Genomic DNA, 23,450 nt, shown 5'->3' with positions numbered 1-23,450 from the left:
GATTGGTTTTGTAAATTCTTTATTGCAGTGGGCACGTTTTATTCAAAGTAAATATGCAAAAACATAGCAACTTAACTACTTAGTTGACCATAAAGCATTTTTATTTGACCTAAAATTTAATTGTGTAAGATCAGGAGACAGTATATTTTTTACCATCTGCATCTAATACGCTGATATTGGAACAAATATATGACTCACCTTCAAGTATTTCATACAGTAAGACAGGGAAGCAACACAACCAGTTAACAAAAATGTCAATCTAAAATGCCACCTAAAAAAAAACTTTTGCATAGCTACGTCTGCAAATATTTAAGGCACTTTAATTAGGATTTTATAGACAGTAAAATATTTGGAAGTTTTAAGCACTGAAGGATTCGAAACTTTCTTTCTGGATCTTAGTGGGGGAGTCGGAAATAAAGCTGTTTGAAATATTGTTAGGATCCTAATATGAGCCAGTAATTGAGGCCTTGTCATCTGACATTCAAGTTCTTAGGTTGCAGATGTTGTGCATGTAACAAACAATGCTGTAGCCCTTTCAACTAAACTATTTTTATTACCTTAGGAGTTGGGTTAATAACAAATAATAACTTGTGAACTAGAATACTGTAATTTGAAAGTTTAATTATATTTCTTTGTACTTCTCCAGTAAGAAAGCTGAAATCCAGACAATATAAGGCCTGGTTCTGCCAGGTGCAAAAAGCCCAGCTGGATCTTTGTAAAATTAAACTAGTTTTGTTGTATCGAAAGATTAAACATACATAATACTTATATTACACCATGAAATGGTAAGACTTTGATTTTTGTCTAAATCTTGTAAGTTTGAGTGCAAGTTGTTTCTTGGTTGATATTTTATCCAAGTTGATCTTCATACTGTTTACGGAAGCAGTCTCCAGCTGGGAAAAAATCCCAGCATCTTTCTTGGTACATTTTCCATACATAGGACTCCTGAAAGTATGAGAAAGATCTTTTTTCAAAAGATTCACAGCAGACAATGTCTGTCTCACTGAAACCACATATATACCAAAGTCAACATCAGTTTAATTCGCATCTTTGTTAGTTATATTAAGCATCTGTTAAATCCTGTTTAATTTAGTGGTGTATGTCAGCCTAGTCCAGTTGAGTGTCATTTATTTTGTAGCACACACATTCACTTGAATGCTGCACAAGTCCTGTAACTTTCATGTATGGGTTGCAATGGGTTGAAATTTGAAATGTTTGAAAAGTGTGTCAAATGCTCATTTGACAGAGCAGTCTTTAAAAGCTTTTCTGAGGTAAGGGCAAAATCAATATCAAGGGGTTTTGCTCATAGGATTTGTATTAACAGAGCATGTGTGCATATTTAAACATGTAAACATGAAAAATTATTGTAAATCATTGAGTTAGCTGAAAATGAGAACTCCCACAATTTTGTTTTTAAGCAAGTCCAAACCCTTCAATATTTGAAACTTGAGGTTTGGACACCCCCCCCCAACAGCCAGCCAAACCTTCTTTCCCAGCTGTCTCCTACCAAAATTTCAGGACAAAGAAAGTCAAAAGCAGTATCTTGGGGGAAGCCCCAGGGAAATAGCTTCTATGTCCCTACCACAGAACCCCAATTCTAATCTCCCTCCCAGGATATTAATATCATTATTGTTCAGTGACTGGTCCATCCTTTTTAAATTTACAAGCAGATATTTTTCTGCATATCTAGGAAGTCCTCCAACCGCATAGATATCAGGACAGCCTGATTTTCTGCTTTAGTAATAGACATAGCTCAAGTTCACTGTTAGGGGTAGTAATGAATGGTGTAATCAAGGGTGCCAGCTTGAATAAAATATTGGGTGGAGGGGAGCAAGCCCCGCCCAGCATAACCAATCACATGATGGTGCACACCCACACTATTTGAATGGCCCAGCCCCCTTAAATATTTTATGGGGGGGGGAGCTCAGTCGCTAGGAGTTGGCTCCTATGAATATAATGCTTACCTGTCCAGTGTGCTCAGTTTCATCCTTATTAATGAGATACATCAGGAAGAACCTGGAACGAGAATATCAAACTACATATTGTGTTTTAAACTGTAGTGTAATGCTTCTGTTTCTCAAAAACAACAATAACAATGATTTCTATTTAGGGGGAAGCAGTAGCAACAATATTTAATATATTTTTTCTGCTCTTTGTAAAAGTGCATAAATTATGCTGAATATTGTATATAGGTAAATATAAATATGTGCCTGCCAGTTCACAATCCAAAAAATGTTGACAAATGTACCCAGAAACAGACACAAAAGGAGGGGGGAAATTGTGGGTAGGAAATGAAACATTTGTTGGATGTTTCTCTTTTTAAAACCCCCCCACAAAAAACAAATTTGTTTCACCCTCAGGGACTGTATTTCTCTTTCACAGTCTAAATAACCAGAACATGGATACAGATTAGTATGAACTTATACATGGAGATTCTGGCTGTTGCCTCACCGTGTGTTCTCTTTTCTGAAAACTGGCTCTTTAGAGTGCTACTTTTCTTTTCACAGGTATTCTGTCTTTTGAATTACTGAAAATACCATATCTAATTTTATGCACATATGCCAATAAATTATATTTGGAAATCCAAGGGGGGTGGGCAACAGGCCTTGAATTAGAAAACCAATCAAAACATCCTTTGATGTATTCTCATTGAAGAAGCTTCCACTCCTAAAGAAGTTGATGTTGCTACTTTCTGCAATATTTTATTTCTGGTTATGACTAATCATTCAAAGCAGCTTATAATTTTTTAAGAATAAGATCAAATACAGATAGGATAAGCCTTGGCTATTCATTACTTCATATTCAACTTCTTACTAATGATTATGGTGATGCAGAATTATGTCCATGGTACTTTACAAAGCAAGGCTTTGACAGATCCCAATCTCTAAAGGGGCTTTAGCAGCAAGATTTACCATGGAGAAAATGTAAACAAAAAGCTCTAGCTGTTCACACAGTTTTCACCTGCACATGAATAATTTCCTGAGTCTTGGATCAGTAACCACCGTGCTGAGGAGACTGAATGAGTTTCAGAGATTAAGGTTGCAATCATATATGCACACACTTAGAATCTTGTATGCGCTTCCGTGGGAGGAAGCACCATTGAATTCAAAAAGGCTTCAGAGTAGACATGCAATGGGTTACACAGTAAGGCTAGTGCTAAAAGTTCATTAGAGGTTTGTATTTAACAAAGAAAGAATGTGCATATACTCACAGGTAGTTGGCCAAGTTGTGCTCTTGTAAAGTATGCATTTCAAATCCATGGGGGGTTGTGTCAAAATACTCATTACCAATTCCACAAATAAAACATTTGGTCTAGAAATAAAACAGAAGGTTAAGCCATGATGAATTAGCCTAGATTCCTATCAGTAATTGGGTATAATATCTTACTGAAATAAAATTTACAAAAATATGCTCGTTTACTTCATCACTTTGAGGGTTTCTTTTTTTTAACGATCAAATGGTTGTATACATTTTATGAAATAGAGAAATGAATAAATAAAAACATTTATCAATACCTCCATATCTTCTTTCACCTGCTCTTGCTGGTCTCTTAATTCACCAAAGGCATCAATAATCAAACCTATTATTGAATGGAATGGAAGTAGTGTATAGTAGCTCACATTTTTATAAAAAAGAACATTTGCAGCATTTATACCCTTTAATATTTTAGTGGAGGTGTTTAAAATACATATCTTTCTTTTCAGTTAACTAATTGTCTTTCTTAAAGGACTGTAAAGGAATAAATGCCCAGTGTGTCTGTCAATACATTTTGCATTTCTTTACTTACACACTGGAAACAGGTTTGGACACTTTCCTTTTCTAAACTTACTCTTTAAGTAAAGGTAAAGGGACCCCGACCATTAGGTCCAGTCGCGGATGACTCTGGGGTTGTGGTCTCATCTCGCTTTATTAGCCGAGGGAGCCGGCATACAGCTTCCGGGTCATGTGGCCAGCATGACTAAGCCGCTTCTGGTGAACCAGAGCAGTGCACGAAAACGCTGTTTACCTTCCCGCCAGAGTGGTACCTCTTTATCTACTTGCACTTTGACGTGCTTTCGAACTGCTAGGTTGGCAGGAGCAGGGATCGAGCAACGGGAGCTCACCCCGACGTGGGGATTCAAACTGCCAACCTTCTGATCGGCAAGTCCTAGGCTCTGTGGTTTAAACCACAGCACCACCCGCATCCCTAACTTACTCTTTACATATATTGAATATATATAGCATGCCAATAGCACGTCACAGTCAACATACCTTGAATGATGGCCAGTAGGATGACAATGACAAAGAAGAAAAACGTGATATCAAAAACAATTCGATACATCTCATAAGGGTCTCCTGCAGGGTCTTCAATTTCATCTCCAATGCCTCCACCTGCTCTTACACCCACATACATGTGGAAGAGGTAACACTGGAAAAAAGAATTTGTTACATTTCACGACAGAGAATCCAACTGCTTTGAATTATAAGAGTAAAAAGTACAATTTTTAAACAGCTATTACATTTTATATCATGTTCTATAGCAGGCTTCCTCATCCTCGGCCCTCCAGATGTTCTGAGACTACAATTCCCAGCATCCCTGACCACTGGTCCTGCTAGCTAGGGATCATGGGAGTTGTAGGCCAGAAACATCTAGAGAGCCGAGGTTGAGGAAGCCTGTTCTATATCAAGTGGGGAAGCTTTTCAGCCCAGTGAGCCAGATACTTACCTTCCCAACTCACTCATGGGTCAGCTTTGACACTCACCAGTTAATCATCTGACATAATGACTTCAGGTGATTTACAGCTGCCAAAGTCCCCATCACAGTGGTTCCCAAACAAATGAAAAAAACTAATCATTAGGTCCTCTGCTTTGCCTACTCTATGCTTGGGATTTAGGTAGCACTGAGTACAGGGCTGGCAAAGGTATTTTTCAGGTGCTTCCCAAATGCCCAACAATCACCTGGTTCTCAGCCCCACACCTGGTGTCATAAATGGTGTAAGGTATTGGGGGGGAGGAGAGAGACATGGGTTGCCCAAAATGACCGCACAGGCCAAATGGGGAGGCCTGGTTGGCTGGAGATTTCCCAAATATTTGGAATGGAATTAATCTGATGAAATCTAAAACACGTAATATTTTTGCAAAGGACAAAATCCACTACCATGCTTTCGCACAGCATTCATTCATTTCAATTGGTCTTGCTAAGGAAAACTTCCTAGTAGATAATGCCCCCCAAATCAGTTCTCATGTTCTCTGGTGGACAGTGAAGAACGTTTGAAATCCTTCATTCCTCCTCCTATGAGTTTGTAAACTGACTCTTCTATAGGGACGGTCCAACCTCTGAAAGACGGACTCCAGAAGTCTCAAAGAAGACACCAAGTTAGAAATGTTGCAAAAATTGTGTATCATATACCAATACAGCTGTGTTTAATTTTAAACAACAATAGTAAAGTGGCCTTGAAAATTATTTGAGCCTTACACACATTTTGGTATAATATCAAGAAACATCCAAACAAAACTTTCAAGTATATTGATTTCTCTTTAGGTTCTGAATACTAATCTCTATTCACTTTAAATTGGGCACTATCGGACCATGGTTTTTATTATTAAAATGCCTGTATACATGATTTAAAATGACTGATTGGCTGATTAACATTCTACAGCCTTTTAAATATGTTTGTGAGAAGGGGGGCTTGATTTGTTGTTTTTGTTTTAACTATTTATTTGTGTCTTGCATTTTTAGCTTGTAAGCCACCCTAAGATCTTGTGATGAAGGGTGGTACATAAATCTAATAGATAAAAAGATATAATATTCACTTTGATGTGTTTTTTAATGTGTGTGTAAAAACATCCATATAGTACTTTTACCCACACAGTAACATTTCTGAGTTAAAATAATTACTGTGATGTCCTGGTACTTACCGTCATCATGTCATCACACTTCATGTCTGGCTCATCTTCATCTTCGCTCTTGTTATAAAATTTGCGGAAGAAGTTGAATGCCACAACCGTGTAAAGGTATACCACTACAGCCAAGAGTCCAACAGTCAAAACAAGCTATCCAAAATAAAGTATCACATGAGGAAAAATAGCAATTAGGGATTAAAATCTCACTCACTAATATATATATGAACTAAAATTCCTAGACAATAAAGAATTAAAAAAACATGGAGAGGATCATTGTCACCCAAAAACAATTGTTGTGTCAACACAATAATTTCTGTTTCCTAGATGAAACAACATCCCTTTTCTGTGTGTTGTTCTGCAGATTCCCCTGAAGCCCCAGAACCGCTGAGGTGGGGGGAGAGGGAGGAGATAGTTGTGCTAGCAGAAGTCCTTGCACAGGCTTCTGCTAATGGGGCCACTTTGTTGAATTTGGCCTATGATGCCCTAAAAATGTTACAAGAGTATTATGAATGCTGTATTTCATGAAAAATATATTGAGACAAACAAGGTTTGAGGGTACAGGCTGTAGTATTGCTACAGCCATTCCTCGGCCAGTTTTTATATGTGGTTCAAATTGCTCCGTGTGTTGTGAAGTTGTGTACTTGTTTTTGTGGACTGAATCACCCCATCAGGCATTGTTTTTCATGACGATAACCATAGAAAGAGATGCTTGAGCACCCCACTGTTCCCCCCCCCAATGTTTTCCAAACATTCCTATCAAATTCACATAAAAGCCCAGAAATTTGCCTTGAACAGAGAAAACACAGGCAGTTAGTTAGCACTCCCAGTGCCCAGGCAAGGCTATCTATCTGCACTGCGTTGCTTTTAATAGGATGCCCAACTAGAAGGGAATCATGAGGATTCACCTTTTGAAAACACGACTGGAAGTGGATCTGGACAAATGTTAGAATGGAAAACACTAAATCAAGTGAAAGGAATGTGGAATAGTGCTTGTTTTAAAAAGCAGATAAGGTTCACATATTGTACAGAGAAAACTGCCTGTTCCCCTGGAAACAGCATTAAACTATTGACATCTGTTTTTATATTTCGTGTGTGCATGCAATCATACATAATCTCTCTCACACAATTATGAAAAAGAAAATTGTTCAACCTAACATACCATACCACCATTCTGAAATTAAGATATAAAACATATGACATGTAGCCATGCATGATGAATCTGTCGTTGGACTGTAGAATGTAAATATCTGAATGTTCCCTCTGGGATGGGGGAAGAACGCTTCAAGCATATTCAAAGGCAGCATATGATAATAATAATAATAATAATAATAATAATAATAATAATAATAATAATAATAATTTATACCCCGCCCATCTAGCTGGGTTTCCCCAGCCACTCCAGCATGTAAGAGGTGGCTAAGCCATAACATTCTCTCCGGCCTTCTAGATTTTTTCTTTTTACAGGGAGTTTTTTAAAAATAGAGAGAATCATTCAAATTCTTGATTGGTTTGTCTCATCTGCAGTCTGAATGGTACAATACACTCGGAGATGCACCCCATGAGGTTGTTAATTATGTAATTATGTATAACATTCCTCACACTTGACCGTTGTGCACTTCTACATTATTCGCAGCAACTCTGTTTTTAATGATGTATTTGAAGACAATACCAATGTTTTCAGTTGTTCCATATACTAATTGTATTCCAGCATTAGTATTATTTCTCAGTAGAGGAGGGATGGGGATCCTTTGGCCCTCCAGACGTTGCTGAATTAAGTTTCCATTGGCTTAGCCAACAGGGCTAATGACAAGGAGGGTGGAAGTTGCAGTTCAGCATCGTCTGGTGGGCCAGAGGTTCCCCACCCCAGCAGGAGAATAATTCATTTTAAAAGAAATGATGTTGCCAGTAACTCACCTGTTTGCCATTGTGGGTTACCGAAGACAGGATGGTACGCAGAGTCTTAAAACCCATAGCAATATCAAGCAAGTGGGCAGCAAAGAAGAAGTTGTTGTAATGACCAAGAATTGACATGGTTGTGTACCAAGCTAAGTACAAGAAGGACTAAAGAAAACGTTAAATGTCAGCAACTGCTGCTACTCTCATTTTTCAAGTATTGTGCTTTATTATTATTATTAAAATTCTTTATAAAATGCTTTTCTACCATGGCAGTCAGTTCTATACAAGAGCAACACACAAAGATACAACACAGGGGCTAAAAGCTTGTCTGAAGAAGAATCCTAATTCTCCCTGGGTCAATTACTTTAAGCTGCTTGTGGCTCGCAGTTCTAGGAGGCCTGAGCGCTACATCCATAATTTGATTTTTAGTATCCTAATTAGGTTGGGTCAAGAGATGCAGTAGCAGAATACATTCTACCAGTGGCACTTTTGTATGAACTGCTGAGAAAACATGGTTCAAGAGATTGTGTGCAACACCTTGCACATGCAGAAGCACACCTCTGAATTTTAGTTCAGTTTTCTCATGTAGGGATCTAAGAAATCAGAAAATGTCATTTTGCATGCTGAAGGACGTGGCTCTAACCCAATCTTGATCCAACCCAATACTTTAAATATCTTTATTACATTCCTTCTGCAAAGCCACCATTATTAATCAGCTCCATAGTAAGTAAATTCTTATGAGATCCTCAGATCTCACATGTTTCAGTTGCTGCTTCCTTGAATGGTGACAAACTAACTGACACCTCAGGATGAGAACAAGCAAACCATGAAAACAAAATGGCAGAAGTTCTTGGTTTAAAGTAAACAGGGAGTGAATAATTTTAAAATTAATATAGGGCTGCTTAACATAACCAAATGATTCCAAAGTAAAAAACAAAAGGTCAGTAAAATGTACCAGACAAGACATTCTTTAAAAAGAATGTATCTGCTCAACAGAAAAATTACATGAAACAAATTTGCAAATATCTGAAACAGATTGTTCATTAGTAACGTTAGCCTTTAAACATGTCATGACTTAATATTGCTCCAATAAATACCGCTGTCAGTAGTAATACAGTGGTACCTCGGTTTTCAAACGTAATCCATTCCGGAAAACCGTTCCAACTTCCGAAACGTTGGAGATAATGTTCTCATTGCCAAATCCAAAGTCTCCACTTTGTCCTTTTAGTCCTTGAAGGTTTCCATTTCGTTTTGATACAGTTGAGCATCTTTTCCTCCTTAGTTCCTTCAATGCAAGCTTCCGTGTCTGTTCCTGGCTGACTGCCCTTCTAACTCTGATTGCTGCTTCACGACTGCCGCTGGATGAAGCTCCTTCTCAGCCTCTATTGAGGCCTCCTTTTCTATCACTATTCTCTCCCTTTGCATGATTTATACAAAGGCTTCCTATATGCTGATGATAACCAGCTGAACCATTCTATCCCAGACCTCTCCACCTTCTGTCTAATCCATCATCTGCACCTGATACGTCCATTTGGATGCCTCATCACTGTCTCTAATTCAAATGGCAAGAAAGGACATACGAGTGCAAGGTTTGTTCCCTATCTAGTCCATCCCTGTGTAAACCAACAATGAGAATAATGAAGCAGAAGAATTTTTCCACATTCATACAGTATACTTACATTATCAGTGAAAACAACACCAAGCTTCCAGATATGGTATTTGGCATCAATAGAACTTAACCTAATAGAGAAATAATATTAAATTAATCAGTGGTATAATCATTATTTTATCAACATATACATTTCCCTCACATTGATTGTTTTAGGGGGTTTTTCAGCAGCGATATGCGCTGAAATATTCTAGGGAATTTATGGAGGTGTATTGGGGATAATTTTCTTTACAGCTCCAAACATGATCCAACTTTATCACCTACTTTTAAGTACAGTGGTGCCCCGCAAGACGAATGCCTCGCAAGACAAAAAACCCGCTAGATGAAAGGGTTTTCCGTTTTGGAGGCGCTTCGCAAAACGAATTTCCCTATGGGCTTGCTTCGCAAGATGAAATGTCTTGCGAGTTTTTCCGACTTTTTTTTCCATTTCCCCTCCTTTTTCTAAGCCGCTAAACCGCTTATCTGCTTATCCGCTAAGCTGATAAGCCTCTAAAAGCTGCTAAGCCGCTAATAGCGCTAATCCGCTAAGCCGTCAATGGGCTTGCTTCGCAAGACGAAAAAACCGCTAGACGAAGAGAATCGCGGAACAGATTCTTTTCGTCTTGCGAGGCACCACTGTATTTAAAATAGGGTGCAGCACTACTGATCTACTGCAGTGTCATGAAACAGTGAGGCTGTTGTGCTGAGCTAGCCCACAACACTGAAAGGTAAGTCAGCATTTATACACAGAAAAGAAGTCAGTGTAGCTAAATATGATGTTGGTTCATCAGCACACAATTTCCTCAAGCAGGCTTGACTCACCTGTGCAACATCCCAACAGCATTTTAACTACTACAGGGCCATTTCAAGTAAGGGACTCTGCACCCCCTGTATGGCACTGTAGTTTCAAATAACAGAATTGCTATTGGCAGGCTGCCTTGCTAAAAAACTGGATGGCGTATCGGCACAAGCCATTCTGCACTACCACAATTTCATGTCATACACCCATCCACATCTGATCAGGGTGTCAAGATTTCTTTAGCTGATGAAAAATCTCTTGGTTTTGTTGTTGTAGCCTTTTAAAATAGGCAATTCCAACAATGTTCGTCACGCTGATTTGCTTTATCTAGCTCCATCACCAGCCTGGCCAAACTTTATAAATAAATAAAGTAGCTTTTGAAAGGGACTCCTGAATTTGCTTTGCCTCTAATCTACTATGGCTTTAGTTTAAAGATCCCACCGTACCACAAAACAAGGGATGCCTCCTCTAGTTCAGCATGTTCCACTGGGCTGAAATCCAGAGCATTTTTGTCCAGACCCAGGAGTTCTGCAATGCGTTCTGCTCCATATAAATCACCATACTTGTTGATTACCTTCGAGGGGAAAGATACGAGGTATCATCAACTTTAATTCAATCAGTATTTGTCGGGAGTTTTAACAACTTAGGTTGATACTCTTAAAACAATGACAGTTGGCAGGAGGAGTGGAGGCATTCAAAAATAGAAGCATAAAAAGTAATCAGAAAGCATTTTTATTATGTAAATTAATTAAATGCGAGTTATTTTCTCTTCTAGGGTTGTACATGCCTGACAAAGCAATACTTGCAAATAAGAGCTGAAAATATCACTAATACATCATCATAGATGGCTATTCCTAATATGATTTAAGGGACATTCCCTCCAAATCACCGAGAGGAGCAGGTTGAGGAGACAAAGATGTCTGCAAATGAGACATGAACATCAGCCCTGCCATGTTGCGGATGACTGTTGCAGTGCCTGGAGACAGTCAGGTCATATATCTACAACAAGGACCGGGGCGGGGGGACTGCTGGGAGGAGCACAGAGAGAGGAAATGCCATGGTATACCTGGAGCACAAGCTCACTTCATTGTTGCTAATACTCTGTAATAAAACTGTGGCCTTTTATTCCCAATGTATGCTTATTTCTTACACATAATGCAACAACAAACATGCTTAATTTGACATATCTGGTTATTTTTAATAGCATGACTCTTGACATATATTTAAAGAACTTACCTTTCGTTTTACAAACTTGTCCCAATAATTGTTAGGAAAATATCTGCATAGATACATAAATAAGAATTTCAAATTAGTTAACAAAAAACACAAAAAGGACTTTAATTACATTTGTATTTTATTGCTATAGGTTGCGTTAGGAAGATGGCATTATTTTCTGATCTACTGCCTCATAGTGATCCCACCCCCACCCCCCGTGATTGCCTATAATTTGTAAATTTCTGTTCAGTAAGTGATACTGGTGTTTACGGATCCATAATTACGGATTTTACAGATTTTCTCCAGCTCCTGCCAGGTGTGAAAGAAAATGATGTAGCTCCTTTCTGCAGCGTACATGTTAACCTTTTAAAGCATTCTTTTCTTTACATTTATCTAGATTTTATTTTTATCATAGGTTCATTGCCAAGTATAAAATAGATGTCTGAAAGAAAATACAACTAAAAATACCATTTCTGTTAAGTTTTTCCTAAACATGATACTAGCAACTGTATTTATCAGTCACCACTTCCAACAATGTGAGGGATGCGGGTGGCGCTGTGGGTTAAACCACAGGGCCTAGGGCTTGCCGATCAGAAGGTTGGCAGTTTGAATCCCTGCGACGGGGTGAGCTCCCATTGCTTGGCCCCTGCTCCTGCCAACCTAGCGGTTGGGACATGCTCTGGTTATCTCCTGCTTGGACTACTGCAATGCGCTCTACATGGGGCTACCTTTGAAGGTGACTCGGAAACAACTAATCCAGAATGTGGCTGCTAGACTGATGACCAAGAGCAACTGCAGGGACCACATAACGCCGGCCCTAAAAGATTTACAGTATGCTTCCGAGCACAATTCAAAGTGTTGGTGATGACCTTTAAAGCCCTAAACAGCCTCGACCCTGTATACCTGAAGAAGCATCTCCACCCCCATCATTTAGCCCGGACACTGAGGTCCAGCGCTGAGGGCCTTCTGGTGGTTCCCTCACTGCGAGAAGCAAAGCTACAGGGAACCAGGCAGAGGGCCTTCTCAGTAGTGTCACCCACCCTGTGGAACACCCTCCCATCAGATGTCAAGGAAATAAACAACTGCACAACTTTCTGAAGAGATCTGAAGGCAGCCCTTATTGGGAAGTTTTCAGTGTCTGACATTTGCTGTGTTTGTATTATGTTGAAAGCCATCTAGAGCGGCTGGGGCAACGATGATGATGATGATGATGATGATGATGATATGGGAAGTAATGTCACCCTTCTTTCCTATGTAGCCTTCCCATTGAATAAATTATCAAGAAGCATGGGAAGCAGGCATGGTGAAAAGTAACCATAGTGCCAAAGTAAAACAGGAATGTGGCCTAACTGCAAAAACTACAAGCAGCTTGTGTTGGCCTTCTTTAGCTGAACTTCTGATCAAGAAGCAGGAGCAAGGTTGTATTCCATGTTACTTACGGCGTATTTATGACGAGGCGATCCCACTGTCCTTTAATGTCATCTTCGGAGGGTTGTTCGGTAATATACAGACCATCAAATTCCAGCTTCCTTGCAATGTCCTTCTCCCGTTTGAATACAACCAGAGGAACCTATTGCAAAAACAATTATTTGGAAGCTCCAAAGGAAGCTGAATGTTTAGAAATGTCTTAAAAATAGTTTGGAATATTGCATTTTACAGTGTTCCTGAACTGTACAATTGGAAACTATCTTCTTTATCTACTGATTATGGGAATTGTGAAGAATTTAAGAAGATCCAGAAATTGTGAAGAATTTAAGAAGATATATGTGTGTGTGTGTGTGTGTGTGTGTGTGTGTGTGTATGCCTTGTTGTAGGATCCAGAGAACAATCAGTAAATAGAGCTGATATCTATCAAATGTATATTCTATCTTACCATACACAGGGCCCAAAAGAGCTAAGAACACAAAAATACTTAATAAAATAACAATAATAAGGTATCATTGAAGTATGTAAATTAAAACAAAAAAGCATTCAGTAGCATCAATAAGAGAATGGCAATTGGAAATGAGCAATGGAAAAACCGTAATATGAAGAGGCTTTTATTACTGGATAAATTAGGGTGAAATTACTAACCTTTAAACAATAGTATCCAATAACACATACAAAAGAGATGATTGTATGGATAACAGCTAGAGCCCTAAGTGTTGGTGCCATGTAGCCTGTACTCTCTTGTAAAACAAAGAAGACTACTCCATCTTCATCTTCCTCCTCCTCTAAAGAATGCCACAGATCTGAATCTTCTTCCATTTCTTCAAATGGCTCTTCTGTCACCTGAAATTGATACACAAACAAGGAGTGAGGGTATACACAATATATATAGATATATATTTTAAAAGGACATATGGTAGAATTTTTCCAGCATTTTTTCCATATCTTTTATTAAAGTTATGGTCTACTATTTTGAATTATAGTGACGTTATCACATTGCAGTTTACTTGGCCACAGCTCCTGCACAATATTTCTCAGGCCCACTGAAATGTGATTTTTCCATGCACATTTCTTCAACCACCCAGGGGAAATGTTGTGTAGCCGCAGCTGAATCAGGAAAACATGTTTAGGGCAGAGGTACTATATAAGCAATGACGTTTTACTCAGAGTAAATCCATAAAATTAATCAACATGACTAAGTTAGGGCCATTAATTTCAGTGGTTGAAATGCTCTGAGTAATGCTTAGTTGAATAGCACCTCATGTACTGAGGGGGTGGAGAAAGAAAATTTAAGTTCATTACCATCATAATTTATTATTTGTACCCCACCCAGCCACTCTGGGCGGCTTCCAACAGATTAAACACAGAATAAAACATCTGTATGTTAAACACTGCCATGTATTATGTTGATGCTGGTGTAGTGTTGTGCAGTGGTTAAGAAACTGATCTATGACTTTCAAGTCACCAATTCAAATTCATCTCTTCCATGAAATCAAATAATAATAATTTCACCCTTAATTGGATTAATACATTTTATACTGTCAGCATTTATTTGATGATTAGTTGAGTCTGCTTACTTTAATAGTAGTCTAAATTTTCACCACAGCATAGCAAATGTCACTGTGAAAAATGAAGGCGTCTTGCCAGAACTGATACAATTAAATTACCTTGTAGAAAAGCAGGATAAAGTTGATGGCGAATGCAACAAAAAGTGCAAGAAATCTTAAATTGTAGAAATTTCGGGCCAAAAAGTGCTGAAAATGCAAAGAATGTTATTAGTTCCTAAAACAAGAATCAGAACTGAAAAGGAAGAAAACAAATTAATAAAGGAGATCCAAAAAAATGCTTTATATCATCATTATATATCAATTATGTTCCATTTCATACTTTCTTTTCCAAGTGTTGTCTCTTTATTAAAAACCTTCATAATGCACCAACATATCTTACTTATCCTCCCAAGTTGTGAAAAATACTGTAATATAATATAATATAATATAATATAATATAATATAATATAATATAATATAATATAATATAATATTATAATATAACATAACATAACATAACATAATATAATATAATATAATATAATATAATATAATATAATATAATATAATATAATATAATATAATATAATATAATATAATGCTATTTTCTAATATAATCATTGGCCAAAAGTAAGAAAGAAGGTCAACATACCAGCATTTTTGTCTGATAAACTTCCAGTACTTTAAAAAAGTTGGCCATAACTGCATCAGGTTTCTCAATTTTTTGCCCACGCCTTCGTTTCCGTTTTCTAGGTTCTTCAAGTTCCATATGTTCAGAATACATATCATCCTTGATTTTATCTTGTTTCTCACCATCCTCAATGCTATAGAATATGAGAACAATTATTAACGAACAGCCACGTTTTCTGCACTGCTCACAAATAAGATCCTGACAATTATTTCTGGCCCAACTGGCAAATGAGTTTCAATGTAAGATGGGGCAAAATATCCTAAATGCAAAATAAAAAAATTCCTTCCAGTAGCACCTTAAAGACCAACTGAGTTAGTTCTAGGTATGAGCTTTCGTGTGCATGCACACTTCTTCAGATACCTGTAACTATCCTAAATGCACTTAAACATATAGTGAACAAACCACCACTTACCAAAATATATAGCAGATACAGTACATGTTATGGAGACAATGGATAGAGAAATGCTTTTCTCCATCACCCCTAGAACTCAGGGTCATCCACTGAAATTCTTTCATGGGAGATTCAGGACAGACAAGAAAAAAAACACTATTTCACACCATGTATTTTTAATTTAAGGAATTTGCTACAACCGTATTAGATGGCTTTCAAAGGTCAATAATTGGTAATGGTTGCCATTTTATTCTCTGTACAACAGAGAATAATAATCAGATATTTGCCTTTTAGGTAAAGGTAAAGGTACCCCAGGCCGTTAGGTCCAGTCGCGGATGACTCTGGGGTTGCGTGCTCATCTTGCTCTATAGGCCAAGGGAGTTGGTGTTGGTCTGCAGACAGCTTCCGGGTCATATGGCCAGCATGGCTAAGCTGCTTCTGGCAAACCAAAGCAGCGCATGGAAACGTCCCGCTGGAGCGGTACCTTCCCGCTGGAGTGGTACCTATTTGTCTACTTGCACTTGACGTGCTCTCAAACTGCTAGGTTGGCAGGAGCAGAGAGCGAGCAACGGGAGCTCACCCCACCACGGGGATTCAAACCGCTGACCTTCTGATTGGCAAGCCCTAGGCCTTTTAGTACACTGCTAAACCCTGTTATTGGCTCTGTAATTCTAGAGGTTACAGGAGAATAAGATTATAAGGGAAAAATAAAACTGTGAGTCCAGCAAGAGGGGAAATTTAATTTTTATAGAACTGTGAAAACAAATAGTAACAATGAAAAGAGAGAGAGAGAATATATCAGTTTCTTTAACTTGGGTACAAACTGATCAGCTCTTATCACCTCCTTGCTTCTAAACATTGGCATTAATTACATGCAAGCATGGCACTGAAAACTACAATAGTCAAGAGGATTCTAATGCTTCCTCCCTGATGTTTAATCCTTTTGTTTTAACTTTAGAGCTTTGAGGAGGCTTTTAAAACTAAATTGCCTTAACATACTGTTCAAGAACTGCTAGACACATCAATTCAAAGTGGAACTTGTGCTTGAGGTCTGCCTGAAGCTCATTCACCTCGGCACACATGAACATTAAAAAGTACATTTGTACCTACCTGAAAGGTAGTTTTCAGTTTCTTAGTGAAAGGTCAGCCAAATGGGTTGATGGCATCACCTAGTGGTCAAAAGGCAGGCAGGAACCTTTCGGGAGGCAGAACTCTGAGCATGCATCCAGTCTGCAGGCTTACCAAGCCTGACAGCCAGGAGTGCAAGGATAGAAGCAGTGGCGCGGCATATGCCCGCGCTGCCCAGGGCGGGCACACTCCTGAGGGGGGCGTGCCCTCCCAGGTGCGGGATAGCCGCTCGGGTGCCTGGAGCAGCGTGCGCCCCCTGCAGCCAGGACCAGAGCGAGCCGCCCATGGCGGACATTTGGTGCACCGCCCGCCTGCAACTCCCAAGGCTCCCCCAAGCTGTCAAAACAAAGGGGAAGGGGGAAATGCCGCCGGAAAAGTGACGCAGCTCCCCCCTTACCCCAACAGCTCGGGGTAGGCTTGGGAGTCGTGGGCGGGTGGGTGGTGCACCAAATGTCACCCCCCTCAGTGAGGGCACCCAGGGCAGTCCGCCCCGCCCCGCCCCGCCCCACCCCTTCCTACACCCCTGGATATAAGTAAGAACCATGCTACCTCCCAGTGTCAATAATAACAAGAATCCTACAGCCAAACCAACTATGGAAAACTACATTTCAGGTAAATACAATTATACTTTTCCCCATTTGCAGTGAAAGGTCGGCAAAGTAGGGTGTACAACAGCTGAACTCTCTAGGGAGGGAGTGCAGCTGCACGAAGGTATGGTGGGAGGTCCTGCCCACTGCCACATCCCATGATGCACAGGCAGCCAGGTGAAGGTACTGGGCGCTGCCCAAGCGGCTGTCCTGCAGATTTCCCGTAGAGGAGCACAAGATGAAAATGCAGCATTGGCTGTTGCAGCTCTTATGGAATAAGCCATGATGTGCTCAGGGAAAGGAAACTGCTGCATCTTGACCAAATGCAGGAACAGAACTGCATGCTGGGAGTCTTACCTCCCAAAAGGTTGCTGCCTGCCTTTTGATCACTAGGTGGAGTCATCAACCCACTCTGCTGACCTTTCACTGGAAATGGGAAAACAGTCATTCCCAAGAACGTAAGAGCTAAAAATAACTTACTCAGCCTTCTCAGATTCTGTTCTTGTTTCCGATTCATCATCTTTTGCAATTTCAGGCGTCTGAAAAATGTTGAAATTACTTTGGATTTGGATATGATAGAGAATTAAGCATGCTCAATTTCAAAAGCTTAAAATAACACTGTGAACTCAAAAAGTTTATAGTAAACTGGGATAAAGTAAAGATAAAATGTTAAAGGACCCCTGGATGGTTAAGTCTAGTCAAAGGCGACTATGGGGTGTAGCACTTATCTCTGCTTTCAGGCCAAGGGAGCTGGCGTTTGTCCACAGACTGCTTTCCGGGTCATGTGGCCTGCAGGACTAAACAGCTTCTGGCGCAACAGAACACTGTGGCGGAAGCCAGAGCGCACAGAAACGCCATTTACCTCCCCCTTTGCAGCAGTACCTTTTTATCTCCTTGCACTGCTACACTTTCAAACTGCTAGGTTGGCAGGTAATCTAGGATACACTATGGGCATCAGGAGGACCCTACACTGCTGTCTGGAAAGCACCAGGGGCTTGAAGAACTTTGAGTCTCTGTGGTTTAGGTTTCTGCAGAGAATAAAGTCTATTCTCACAATCAACCAGTTAGGAAGCATATTGAATAAAATAAGATATAATCCACTTATTGTTTACCTGTGCTTTTTTCTTCTTGCGAACTGCACTTTCCAAAGAAGGAGGGGTATCTGATCCAATGATATCAGCAATATCCCCTAGGCCAACAGCATGACCATGCTTTGATCCGCTCTCTTTCTTCGTATGAATGCCAAAAATATCTGACAAGATGTCAGTTTCTCCCTTCTCATTTTTAACAAACTGCACAATTTCAGCTGTAATGCCATGTTCTGTAACTTCAACTTTTTCTGCTTCAAGGACATCATCGTGAATTCCAAACTGTGTTGGGTCAGGCATGTCTCCTAAAATTTTAGTAACTCTAATGTTTTTGGCTCCTTCTATTAGGCCACCCCCAAACACAGTACTCCAAAGAATCTGAAAAATACTGCACAGTATAGTGAGAAACATTTGGAAGAATCCTACAAAGAGCATCCAGAGAAAGGAAAAGGATACTTTAACCAATTCTTTTACAGTCATCTTTCTCACTTTTCTGTACTGTTTTCTTAAGTTTTTCAGTCTTATCATTTTAAAAACAGTGGCAGCATTTTTCTTTATTGCAACGCATGCCATAGCAAAAGCTGAAGCTGATTCAAGGGACTGCTCTCCTTTCTCATCTTCTCCAATTTCCCTCACATAGCAAGGCTCATCTTCCTCCTCCTCAGGTCTGTCAACTATATCCGATTCAGATATCTGAGATGCCAACTGCATTTCAAAAATCGTGTCCTCGCAAAAGTTTACAAAAAGCTCCATCTTCTCTTGTTCCCCACCTTCATTTACAACATCGAAAATAAACTGCCTTTTTGATTCTTTCACTTGAGGCTTTTCCCACTGCGTCCTACTGGATTCACTGATCTCAAAATAAACCCGTTCTATCTTCTTGGCACCACCCATTATCTCAATGCGCCCAAGGTAAGGTTCAAAATAGTTAAGGACACATTCTGCTGGATCTAATAGAGTCTGAAGCCTCGAATCATTTGGCATGTGTTCTGATAGGTTTGTTAAGAGGACAGCCACATTAAATCCAATATCTTTCGCCGGCTCATGAAATCTTTCAACAAAATCGGCATAGTTAAACATGTCATTTTCATCCGTTTCTGCACAGGACAGCAGGAACTCAATCTCCGATTGCGTATATTGCTTTTGACCTTCCATGGCTTTCTGGAATTCCTTCTTGGAAATTATGCCTTTACTTTCTGGGTCATACTCTTTGAAAGCTTCTGAGCTCGTTAGATCCTTCAACTTGAGAAACATGTCAAAGAACTTCAATATCATTTCTACATTGCTAGATGATTCAACCAGAGTGTCCACCATCTGTTTCCCGATAGTGCCATTTACAACATTACCTACATTGTGAGTTTAAAAATTGTTACTTAGTTTTTATATAAACATACATTGAAAATATATTTCTTATACATCCTTAGAAATGTGGAGAAAGTGTTTTCATGTTTATTATAAGTTTGTTTTAAATGTACCCTTGGTTGAGAACTACTGTTCAATATTATTGCACAACTAAATTTATGCCCATCTCTTATTTAGAATTATCTGTGGTGGTGGTCTATGGCTTTAGACAATAAAATGTCATTCATTCATCCATATTACCAAGTAGAATTGTTGTGATGGTCTGAATATAAATTAAATTAATAATAATAATAATAATAATAATAATAATAATAATAATAAATTTTATTTATACCCCGCCCTCCCCAGCCAAGGCTGAGCTCAGATCGGCTTACAAGCAATAATAAAAACAAACTGAATGATTACAACTTAAAAACAAAATTAAAATACAACATTAAAATATGGAAACATTAAAACATTAAAATGTAGCCTCATCGCAGGAGGAGAAGGAAAGGAAAAAAGAAAGAAAGGGAGGGAGGGAGGGAGGGAACCAAATTGGCTCCAAGCCAAAGGCCAGGCAGAACAACTCTGTCTTACAGGCCCTGCAGAAAGAAATCAGATCCTGCAGGGCCCTGGTCTCATGAGGATAAACTCTACGTATTAAAAATGATGTTGATGTTTGAATTGCATAGCAATAACTTTTTTAAAAAGATGCAACCTTCAAGTAGTGACAAGAGCATCACCACCATATCCTTCAGAAGATCTAGTAGCTCCTTCAGCAACTCAATCTGACTCGAATCCTAGAGTACAAATAGAATAAACAATAAAATAAATAACTCTAAAGACAATATTCACAATCTAGCAAATGGAAGCCTTATGTGAGTCTGGCTCTGTGCTCAACAGTGGCCAACAGGTTTAAGAAGATATTCAAAACAGTACATTGGAAGCTGACTATTCTGGTATGGATATATGACTAGCAGTTCTGCAGTATCCCAGACAAAGATCTGTCACATCACCTGTTACCTACTACTATTAACTCGAGATTCCAGGGACTGAACTTGGAACCATCAGCATGCAAAGCTACTTTGGGAGCCAAGAGGAAGAGCAGAAATGAATTTATAAATAAACATATGTTCTATCACTGTGGGGTGGTACCACTTGAAGGACACCTAGAATGAACACAAATATCACAATGATTCACAGTGTGGGATCTGAGAGATCTCACCAGTGAATGTTTGCTCATGGAACTTTCCTCTCATAGAAGAAGAGCTATTCCTCCCCACCATCCTATATCCTCTGAAAGTCTGTTTCAGAAGGCTGGAGGTTGCAGGCAGGAGGAGAAATCATGGCCCCTCTGTTTCTTGAGCAGTCATCTCTGCTTGATTGCCTAAAAAGCCACCTAAAAGAAAATCATTACTTCTCCAAGGTTATGAACAGCATATTCCCTCAGATCATGTTGCTGCCACAAATATAAATATGCAAGGTAATATGGACATTTACAGATGGGTGATATCATGCATATTTTATGTAAATTATATTGAGTTCTGGAGGAGTGACTCCAAAGAAAGTGTGCAAATGCCTGCAACCTTAGAATGTAGACTTAGAATGTATACTTGATCCGTTGATGCATGTATATATACCATTTTGCATCTTGTGAGGGTGCAGAATTCCATAACTGAGCAGCAGTCCAGCACCCACAAATTCAGTGATATGTACAGCAGAAAGCAATGATCCCATAGAGCCTGCTACTTCCAAAGAGTGTCATTGTGATCATGGATCAAAGTCCTTCCAAATAAATTGTAACTTACATTGTTCTACTCAACACACATTTGCATGAGAAAAAAATATATAATTATCCATGTATTTATACTTTATTTGTTATTATAATCTGATGTATTTGTCAGCCACCCCCATCCCCATATCTAAGAACAAACTACAATATATGGCATGTAGATGAAATGGGTAGAATTAATAAAGGACACAAGGGAGGCAGCATGGAATAAGCTAAAGGGGGGTAGCTTGGCGACAGTGCCTGGTCCTGTAAGTGTAGGGCATGTTGTGGCTTGTGGACATGTATCAATGTAAAATTATATACAGATTTATAAAAATCTTAGTATCTGCATGAGATAAGTGGAGCCTACATCAAAATGCTTTGAGAATTAATGAGTTTAATGTCTCATATTCTAAGTCTCTTGCTTCCCTTGCCCTACTAGTCATTCCTCTTCCTCTCCCCCTGCTAAGTCTCCCATTTAAGAACTCTTTTTGGGGGGATTGGTGCCAAATCCAGTGTATGGAGGAGGGGGAATGGCGGGGAAGGTCAAGGAAGGAGTGTGTGGCCCTGGCACTCATTCCCAGTTTCGCAAGCCATGTTTCTTAAGCTTTGGGTGGATGTCTTAAATTGGCCAATAGAAATTAAGCTTAACACTGACGCAACACAATAAACAGGAGCGGCTCTTCCAGTAGGGCAGAGCCTTAGCATTAGCTTCCCAGCATTACCATGATAGGAAGGGCAAGGGAGTGGCAAGGCTGTGGGGCTGTGCTACACTGGAGTGTACTCTGGAGTGTCCCAAGTTTGCCACCACATTACCCCTCCCCTCCCTGGTATATGGCACCAGTGGCGCTGCCTGGAGGGTATTGCTACGTCTTCACCCCGCTAAACAAGCCACTCCTGACAACGTAACTCCAATAAAGCTTTAAGACTCTAATGCCAATAATGTGACTTTGAATAACAACATCAATCAACTATGTTACAAGTTAATGTCCTTAAATTACACAGCTCATGCCTTGATTGATTGAGATCTAGATCTAGATATATTCTGCAAAGATGTCCCATTCTTTATCAAATTAATTTTGTGAGCCGCTTTTAGGTTTTATTACAATCAAGTGGTATATAAAAATCTTGTGAAATAAATAAATAAACAAACACACACAATTTACCTGTGAAAGTTTCATTTGCATGTTAGCAAAAACATGAAGGAAGCCAACAACCGCATCCCACAGTCTACTGTGAGCCAAGCTCTGCTGGTTTCCAATGCAAGGACCCTAAAATTAAGGGGAAATGCTTAATTTTTCTATTTCAAGCAGCTGTTCTGATAACCAAAAAGTTGACAAAAGATATGCACAAACAGTCACAAAAATTATTTTGTATACAATTTAATGTATTTGAAAACTAAAAAAAGATATATTACATTTTTATTTGAGCATTTTTTTTATTCATTTGAGGCAGATGAAGAAGCAGAATGGATGTGGGACAAAATGAAAGGGGGTGGAAGTGTGGGAGGCCATGAATATAAAGAGCACCATCAGCTGATCAGGAGACACAACAGAAGTCATGCAGAGAGGAAATATGTTGGCGGAGTGTGAAGCAGCAGGAAAACTATCTGCAAATCTTTCTGAATGTGAGCCCTATATATAAGAAGGTGTGGGCTTATCACTCTAGGGGTGACCCTTTGCACTACAAAATCATTGCTAACAACTGGGCCACAAGAATGGATTCTTGCTATACTTCTGATCTAAGCTGCTGGTCAGAAGGAGCAGTATTCCTGCAAGGGGACCCAGCAGGTGACTGAAGACATAGAACGTCTATGTTTTCTTTCCCTTTCATCATAGATATTGTGGAAGAGACACAGTTAGAATCAAGCACTGTGAATCATTTGTCTGCAGATATCCCCCCCCCATTGTATATAGAGAGCCTCTTCTACAGCTGGTGACCATGAAATTCTACTGAGCACAGCCTGGGCAGACCTGTTGCTTTTATAATCCATGCAGTACTTTCACATACACACCCATGTACACAACATGAAGCATA

General features: G+C 39.3%; 1 protein-coding gene across 1 annotated transcript in view; it reads right to left on the bottom strand.

Moving 5' to 3' along the window:
• Positions 1-2: 2 nt before the first annotated feature.
• RYR3 (ryanodine receptor 3) overlaps positions 3-23,450 on the bottom strand; it is a 262,055-nt gene continuing 238,607 nt past the window's right edge. The window contains exons 89-106 of the mRNA XM_081857249.1: positions 22,580-22,684; positions 20,361-20,442; positions 18,326-19,647; positions 17,694-17,752; positions 15,069-15,240; positions 14,537-14,623; positions 13,515-13,712; positions 12,881-13,011; positions 11,463-11,505; positions 10,673-10,800; positions 9,459-9,519; positions 7,798-7,944; positions 5,899-6,033; positions 4,252-4,408; positions 3,516-3,580; positions 3,212-3,312; positions 1,965-2,016; positions 3-945 (exon numbers count right to left, since the gene is read on the bottom strand). Of these exons, the coding sequence (XP_081713375.1) occupies positions 850-945; positions 1,965-2,016; positions 3,212-3,312; positions 3,516-3,580; positions 4,252-4,408; positions 5,899-6,033; positions 7,798-7,944; positions 9,459-9,519; positions 10,673-10,800; positions 11,463-11,505; positions 12,881-13,011; positions 13,515-13,712; positions 14,537-14,623; positions 15,069-15,240; positions 17,694-17,752; positions 18,326-19,647; positions 20,361-20,442; positions 22,580-22,684 (3,141 nt within the window). The 3' untranslated portion in view covers positions 3-849. The remainder of the gene's footprint in view (positions 946-1,964; positions 2,017-3,211; positions 3,313-3,515; positions 3,581-4,251; positions 4,409-5,898; positions 6,034-7,797; positions 7,945-9,458; positions 9,520-10,672; positions 10,801-11,462; positions 11,506-12,880; positions 13,012-13,514; positions 13,713-14,536; positions 14,624-15,068; positions 15,241-17,693; positions 17,753-18,325; positions 19,648-20,360; positions 20,443-22,579; positions 22,685-23,450) is intronic.

This window comes from Podarcis erhardii (assembly GCF_964252035.2).
Source record: "Podarcis erhardii genome assembly, chromosome: 1".
Classification (NCBI taxonomy): domain Eukaryota; kingdom Metazoa; phylum Chordata; class Lepidosauria; order Squamata; family Lacertidae; genus Podarcis; species Podarcis erhardii.
This window is presented reverse-complemented; position numbering and strand designations above follow the sequence as displayed.